Source organism: Cataglyphis hispanica, chromosome 8 (genome assembly GCF_021464435.1).
Source record: "Cataglyphis hispanica isolate Lineage 1 chromosome 8, ULB_Chis1_1.0, whole genome shotgun sequence".
Lineage (NCBI taxonomy): Eukaryota > Metazoa > Arthropoda > Insecta > Hymenoptera > Formicidae > Cataglyphis > Cataglyphis hispanica.
Genome location: NC_065961.1, coordinates 8,208,409 through 8,216,881, shown reverse-complemented (window position 1 = coordinate 8,216,881; position 8,473 = coordinate 8,208,409). Strand labels below are relative to the sequence as shown.

At 39.7% G+C, this 8,473-nt stretch overlaps 1 protein-coding gene across 7 annotated transcripts; it reads left to right on the top strand.

Moving 5' to 3' along the window:
* The first annotated feature begins 47 nt into the window (after positions 1–47).
* On the top strand, positions 48–8,455 carry LOC126851303 (mucin-22). 7 transcript variants are annotated; one of them, XM_050595103.1, is made up of 11 exons: positions 1,279–1,372; positions 1,530–1,615; positions 1,894–2,036; positions 2,122–2,362; positions 2,601–2,779; positions 2,852–2,982; positions 3,068–3,280; positions 3,378–3,460; positions 4,473–5,549; positions 5,658–6,953; positions 7,073–8,455. In XM_050595103.1, the coding sequence occupies exons 1-11, from the start codon at positions 1,296–1,298 to the stop codon at positions 7,168–7,170; spliced, it is 3,624 nt and encodes a 1,207-aa protein (XP_050451060.1). In that variant the 5' UTR covers positions 1,279–1,295; the 3' UTR covers positions 7,171–8,455. The 7 variants fall into 7 exon arrangements, with proteins under 7 accessions (XP_050451059.1, XP_050451063.1, XP_050451062.1 ...); XM_050595102.1 differs by lacking the exon at positions 1,279–1,372 and adding an exon at positions 48–244 and having other exon boundaries at positions 4,473–6,953; XM_050595106.1 differs by lacking the exon at positions 1,279–1,372 and adding an exon at positions 48–350 and having other exon boundaries at positions 4,473–6,953.
* The last annotated feature ends 18 nt before the right edge of the window (positions 8,456–8,473 follow it).

Genomic DNA, 8,473 nt, shown 5'->3' with positions numbered 1-8,473 from the left:
GCATGAGCACAGGAAACAGGATTCGCGCGACTCACGGACATCACGAACCGCTAACTGCCACAGCGTTGCACTGCACTGCACAAGTCCAAGTGCACAGCACTGCGGAGTGCACGACACAGCCGCAGGCCGCTATGGCGCTACTGTCGGCCGACGCGGTCGCTGTCGCTGTTTTCGTCTTGCCTCGTACGACGAGCAATTTTCCAGACTGAGGAAAATCTAGCCGTTCACACCGACTTCGCCGTGTGTAAGTGAGCATCACTCGTCTATTTTCGCGATCGTGCCATTAATCGCGTTAGCGCGCGTGTCACGGTGTGTTCGAAAAGCATTCATGTAAAGACAGGAAGTGAGAAGTGAGTAACTCTTATAGAAGAATTAGGCGACGAGAGCCATCTTTGACGAACATCGGCCTGCTCGTTAGAGGCAGAGACGTCGAGACTTTACAGTTTGCCATCGACGACGACGACGACGACAACGATGACGACAATGACGACGACGACGACGACGACGACGATGACTACAACGACGACGACGATGGATGACGACGACGGACGACGACGACAATAAAAATAATAATAATGACATAAAAAAAAAGAACGCCGACGTCGCATCGACAAAATCGCCGTTCTCAAATGCTTCTCGTATTTCTTGTATCTCAATCATCTATATCTCACATATATCTCGAAAAATAAGTTTCTCGCTCGTTAATACATAACTCGCGAGATAAGACCGCGCTTGGGATCGTGGCGGGAATAAGTGCATGTGAGTATTTTTCGCTCCCCTTTGTTTGTAATTCACCCTACAACTGATTGCATTTATAATCGCGCCTCGACCATCCTATATTATTCAGGCGCCCTGTTATACTTGTGCGAAGAAATGCACACGTTATAACGTTTAATTTAAACGTTAGTAATATACAATAAAGTAGCTGAGACTGGGAATGCTCCGCTTATCAGCGGCCGCGAACGCGTTAATTGCGCATGCGCCAAGTGTAAGCCCGCGTTCACGAGTATCGTGCTGTGCTGTGCTGTGCTGTCCTGTGTTATAAGACGATCAGGTACGGAGTATGGCGCGAGTGTCTCCTTGGAAAGAGAGAGAGAGAGAGAGAGAGAGAGAGAGGAGAGAGTGTGACGAGAGGGGGTGAGGGAGAGGGAGAGGGAAAGGGAAAGGGAATAAAGTACTCTCTCACCGTTCGATCGCTAGTTGCCGGCGTGTATGTATATTTGTGTCGAGGTGTGTATTTTAATTTTCTATCGTGAGTAGCTCGCTTGCCGGGAACCGGCAATGTGTGCGAGTCGATGCTTCCGTCTTTTTCGAAGAAACTAGCGGAAGGTCTAATGCTCGTTCGAGGTTCGCAAAACTCCTTTGTAATCAGGTATCGCGCGTGAAAGAGAAAACTCCATCTCTATTTTCGATCGCGCGCTATTTCGATATATTATTAAGAGAAGAAAGAGAAACGTAGATTTTCTTATGCGCGCTCCTGTAGAGAGCTGTGACCATTTCTTTAACGAAAACTCTTGTCTAATTTTTAGAAAAAGAGATTGCGGGACAAATCTGTACAGAATGGAAGGAGACGATGGCCCTTCGGCTATCAGTAGTAAACCTACCGTCATCAAAGGTAATTGCTCTCTATCTACCATTTAGATTTATGCACATTTTTCATGATCATTTTCCATGAGCATTTTTTTGGCAATCTTATCTTGTTTCTGGAATTGCATATAGTTGAATACTTTTTTTTTGTTTTTTACAAAGAAAAAAAAAATATATATATATATATATACACATAATGTAATTTTATATCTATGTATTGTACTTTCTTTTCTTTTCTTTTCTCATTGTTACACTGTAATCGCTATTATTTATCTTTCTAATTTTTTTCTTACCTATCTCCCTCAGCGGCACAAGAGCAAATGGGACGATTAGACGTATTAGTATGCGGACAGTGTCATTCTGTTTTTCACTTTATCGAAGAGTTTCAAGAACATCGTACAAAGGAAGGAGCTTGCTCCAAAGTTTCACACTTTCGTGAAAATAATGATGTTTGTATTTTCAATTTTCTTAACTCTAATTGGTTAATTTAATTACATCATCTTTTTATAAAATTAATACTTGAAACTTTTGTAGAATGGACAAAAAGCACAAGTTTGGGCGTTCTTGTTATGGAAAGATTCGCAAACCCAACCAGAAGGTTCGGACAAGGATGCGACTAATGCTTGGAAACTTTATCAAAAATGGTGTAAAATGGATACGCATGTAAGAGATTCTTGGATTGCTGCGGGAAAGACTATACAAACTTTTACAAAAATTAGTAACGCAAAGATGCAGGATACGCCGATACAAGTTCAAACAAATACTAATGTCGAAGGTAATACACAATATGTATATATTTATCTCTATCAATCTTACACCATCTCTACTTTCTTACCTAATATAAACATACGCGCACACTAAATTTTCTTATTCTATCCTAACTTATTAATATTTATATATGTATTGTGTGCGTGTGTGTGCAAAAAAATATATTTTCAATAAATGAGAGTATATACAAAGATGCTGTATTTGTGACTAGGTTTATTATCTTATTGTTTTATATATACATATAGGTGCCAAACCAATAATAGTTCGCAAAATTATTAGAAATGGACAGCCAGATGAAACGAATGAAACTAAAAAAGATGTTACAAAATTACCAGAAACAAAAATACAAAAGAATGAATCTGTAGAAATGGAAACAATGGACAGAAAAGAAAAACCAAAACTTAAACCATCAATTAAGCCCAAGGTTTTACATCATTTACATCAAAATATATATGTTTTCAGATATTTCATTTATATACTTATTATATTTTTGTAGAACAAGTCTGGCAAGACTGAAGATGCAGAATCGAGCAACGAAGAGTACGTTGTCGAGAAAATTTTAGCTAAGCGTTTTAATCCCAAAAAAAGATGCTCGGAATTTTTAATCAAATGGGAAGGCTGTTCACAGTGAGTAAATTCTAGAAATCTTATCGCGCATCTTTCTTTTCTAAGAGTTTTAATAACGAGTTCTGAAATATATAAAATTTTATAGTGAAAATAATACATGGGAGTCTGCAGAGGCTGTATCAACTTGTAAAAATATGTTGGAAGAATTTGAGCGGAATCTTGCTAAGCAAAAGGAGCTTAAAGCAGCTCAACAACAAATTAATACAAAAGTCGTAGGACGTGCAAGTTTACCGGCGCAAAAACCGGTGATGAAAGCTGAAGTTAATAAACCTGGACCGAGTACGGCGACGCAAGCGGGGTAAGAAAGGCTTTGTTCCTTTAATAATTGAAATGTGATTACAAAAAATTCAATTTTACCGATGGGTACTCAATAATTTGTTGCTTTTTATATGTAGGCGACCAATGCGCTCAAGTAAATCAAAAGCAATGGATCAAGTAAAGCAATGGTGCGGCTCGATGAAAGAGGAGGATAATGAACGTATGTAATACACACATGCACACGCACACCTATATATATATATATATATAGGATGTCCGGAGTCAATCGCATCCCGTTGTGTGCAAATAGAACAGATAAAATTGCGAAGAAAAGTCCTATACCATTTTTTTGTATAACGCTTAATAAAAGAATTATTGTTGAATAAAGTCTGGCCAATTATCCTAATTTTTAGCCGGGCGTACATCGGTGAGCCGCGGTGTAAGCTCTCGCACACCAAGCGCGAGGCTTACCGACGAGTGCTCGGCTAAAGATCGGTGATGATAGGCTACACTTCACTCAATAATAACTCTTTTATTAAGCGTTATAGAAAAAAATGGTACATGACTTTTCTCCTCAATTTTATCTACACTATCTATACGACGGGTGATGTGATTGACTCCGGACATCCTGTATATGCATACATATATACATAACACATACGTACATACATACATAAAATATATATATTTACACGAAGGGGAATCAAAAAGTAAAGCTTCCACTTCCTTGTTTCAACTTTTTTTATTATTTAATTTTTGTGAAATACATCTCAAATAATCTATTTACATATCTCTTTACACTATTTTTTAACATAGTCGCCTTTTCTTTCGAGGCACTTGTCTAAATGATAGATCCATGCATCTATCCTGTTGGTAAAAGCTAGGATCTTATTGTCGCAGCCATTTCTGCGCTTGATGCTTGACACCATCATCATCTCACCTGAATTGTTAGTCACAAAGGTATCTTTCAATTGTAAAAACAGGTTAGGTTTTTGATACATGAATCTCCTGCCCAGACAGGTGCTTCAAAAGAAAAGGCAATCATGTTGAGAAATAGTGTAAAGATATTATATACATATTTGAGAGATGTAAGTATACTTTACCAAAAATTAAATATTAAAAAAGTACATGAATTGGGAACTTTACTTTCCGACTTTCCCTCGTATATATTTGTTTCCAAAATTTTGCTGCTATTGCTTTAATAAAATGTGTTTATATATAAAAATATATAGTATTAGGTAAAAGGAGAATCCACGATTCGGAAAGCGAATCGGATGATGGAGAAAGCAACGCTGCAAAGAGGACTAAAGTCGATACAGGCAGTGACGACGAATGGACTGGAGAATCGGACAGTGATTCGAGAATGGGCCGTAGTGATGTAATTCAACGTGCGTTTAGTCGCGCTAATGCCCAATCTAATGGTTCCAATAGAGCGTCAGTTTCATCTACTGATTTGGCAACCTCATTAGGATTACAATCTCCCGAAGGGGCAAAATCTAGCCAGCCACCTGTTTTGGTAGCTAACGCTAAAGGAGTTGTTAAAGTCGATCCCAAACAGATGCCAAATTTAACTTCCGGCGTTTATGTCATGTCGCGAAAAGATGGTATTATTAAGCTAGATTCGTCGCCTAGCGGAAAATTGGCGGTCAAAGGATCGCCAACGACGCAAGGTGTGTTAATGGTCCAAAATCGGGACAATATAACGAGAAAACAATCAAATTCGATGACTCCTGCGATGAAAGTTGTTTCAAAAATGGATGGGAACCAAGTAGTAACGCAGATGAAAGTAGTCACTTCCAAATCTATTACGGCGAAAACGCCGGGAAGTGTGCAAAAGACAGAACCTATAAAGATACAGCCGAAACCAGATCCATCGCAATTGCAACAAATACACGTTGTGACTGCAATGTCGGGACCAATAGCTTTGCAGCCGAGAATAACTACAGGCATAAGACCTGCTTCTGTAACACCTCAGCGAACGGCAGACGGTCGTCCTTTATTACCTAGACCAGCGTTGCGCGCAACAACAGCAACGAGCGTTCTTGGTACCATTCGCACACCCGTCAGAGCACCGGCACCGAGGCAGATTCAAACGCAAACGACACGTCCTGTGTTGCAGAAGCGTGCTACGACGACGGTTATCAATACGCAGTCAGTTTCACCGAGTGCCGTTGGCACGCCAGTTGCGCAGATCAGGCCGAAATTCACAGTGCTTACAACACCCGCGCAATCTAAACAGGTGATTAAAACTGGAACTAGTCCAGTACAGCAACAAGCACAAACAAAACAATCTCCGAAGACGCCAGTGGGTAAGGCACAATCGTTGTTATCTCCGCATCAAAAATTATTAATAGCAAAGAGAAAAGCCCAAGAAGCAGCGGGTATAATTAATAAACCGATTGGTCGTGGACTTTTAGCAGGTGCACGTGCAGGTACCACTGCAGGACGAGGCAGGGCGAAAGTAAGCGAGACATCTTCAACGATTATTCAGCCAGGAGCAAAATTCAAGGAAAGCAAACTAGCGGAAGGTGATGGACTTCATATGGAGTTTCATGAGGTCGGTTCGGAAGAGAGCAGCAGCGATGGTGAATCTGATTTACCGCCTCCTCCTGAATCTGATGCCATTACATCTCTTGAGCCTGATAGTCCACCACGTCCGTTCACATTGTGCCCTCTCACGGGACGTATAATCGGTCCAGATGGTGAGCCGATCGAGCAAACGGCGGAACAACCCGAACCCGAACAAGAAACGTCACCTTCTAACACGGCGATGTTATCGACTGCGATGAAAACAACCTCTACCGTGTCCGAAACTACAATGGCAGCGAATGATGTTACGGCTGCTGCTACTACCACTATCAGCACTACCACCACCACCACCACCACCACCACTACTACCGCCACCGACGCCGATGCCGACGCCGACGCTGCCGCCGCCGCCGCCGCCGCCGCCGCCGAATTGGTCTTACCTTCTCTCGATTCGCTCACAGAAAGCGGTATTATGAGAGTCGAGATGAGTCCTGGTGGAACAACCGGTACTATTGTTCAAACTAGCGAAACAACAGCGCAAATTAATTTGTCGAATGTAACGGTACCTGCACCGGATTTGCCATGTTTGGACGATACCGCTTCTACAATACCAACTGTACCAGCCGCTCCCGCATCCACACCTTTGACAGAAAACTCGAGCCCCGTTGAAACATCCATCACTACGGCATTGTCGGCTGTTACAGCAGCGACATCCACTGTTACTATGTCAGTAACGTCGGCGGATGCCAAGCCTGATGATAAGATATCAGAAGAACGAAAAGTGACAACAAACGAGGCGTCGAATTTGGTTACTTTAGCGGAACACGGTGTCGTCTATCAAGTCGCAGGCCAAGCAGAAGATGGACAAACGCTTTTAGTAACGCGCGACGCCGATGGCGAACAACAATGCGTATATGTAACTACTGAACAGCAAGGAGATGATGGATCTGTCTTGACATTTAATCACGCGGTTGCCGAGGCTGTGGCGCAGTTGATACCTGATCAGGTAAACCTCACTCCTCAGTTTTACGTAAAGGAAGACGGAGCTGAACCGACTGAAAATTCTATGGTGATGTCTATAATGGAGAACGCGAACGCGACCGATGTAACCGGGACTCAAGAGGATAATGACGGACAGGCACAAGTTGTGGCTCAAGTAGTGCAAGCTGAAGAACCCACTCCAGGTAATATGACGTATTCTCTTCACTGTCTCAATTCCAAATATTAGTTGCTTTCAATAATATTTATCCATTATGTATTTATCCACTGTCTGTCGTCTTCACAATTGTTTGATTATTCATAGGAGGAACTAGGAGAGTAGTACTGCTCTTATCGGATGGAAATTTAATGATGACCGAAGTGGACGAAGAACAATACGCTGCATTGGAACTTGACAAATAAAGACATAATTTTGATATATGCTAAAGGAATATCACGGCGATGCATCGAATTACGTTACGCGCAAATTGTACGTTTAAAATGTGATCGTGAATTGTGTATATATGTAAGAACGTTCACTTCTCGTACAATTACACATCGGTGACGTCTTATATTATTGGGCGGCTACAGATTAGGTATTGTATGTAAAGTGGAGAGACAGAGCTGACATACTGTAAAAAAATCAGCACACATCAAGAAAAATCTAAATTTTAGATTTTAGAAATGTATGTTTCAGTGTAAAACACTTTACTAGTATATCCATTTTCGTGTTTAACTTTTATGGCATGAAATATATTAGCACACACACACAAACACACACACACACACACACACATGTGGAATAAAGATAAAACTACTTTCAATAGAATGACGTCATTATAATACATATGAAGTAAGCATTGTACTTGTAGGATAGTAAAATATAATATGGGGTTTTATATTTTCCAATCAAATAATGAGCTTTGCTAAGAAAGAAAAAATCTTATTCCATGCATACAAAGTCCAAGGTGATAAATATAGAACATTCATCATGATGAACGCATCTATGTAAAGTTTAAAGATTTATTTCATTGATGAAAGTCGTGAAAGAAGAGGAGCAAAATATTGATTAAAATCCTTTTTTTCTTTTTCTCTTTTTTTAAATTTGTATCTGTACTTTTAAAGCTGCGCTATGATATTTATTTCCAATACTAAAATTTTATAATTTACATATACTATAAATTTTTAGTATTGACAATAAATATTGCAACGTAGTCTAAGTTAAAATGAAATATTCTTGTACATATATTATGTCTGCCCATCTTATATTCATTATATGATCGTGACACATGTCTTATAACAGATTCAATTGGATGCACTAGTGCCAACAAATAAAAAAGTATGATGTAGTAAAGATTAAATCGCCTGATTTAATGATACATTATACTCTTTAACTTATATAAAAACATATGTATGTTCCGTTAACTGAAAAAAAAAATGTTCAACATATAGAATATTCTACCAAAAATGATAAATATGCTGATGACATCAACGTCTCACTTTGAGCTCGCTTTACACGCCATTATATTTGTGTACGATAGTTTTTAATGTGCCCCAGTCTAACTATTGGTGTGTCCAATCGAATTTGCTATTACATTACATGGACTATGTATGCTTATCTGTAGGATAAATAAGTGCACCCTAACAAAACACTTATAATTTCTGAACCTAAAACGTAATGCTTAAAATATAATGTTGTTGAACGGAGTATCAATTAGCCTATTAT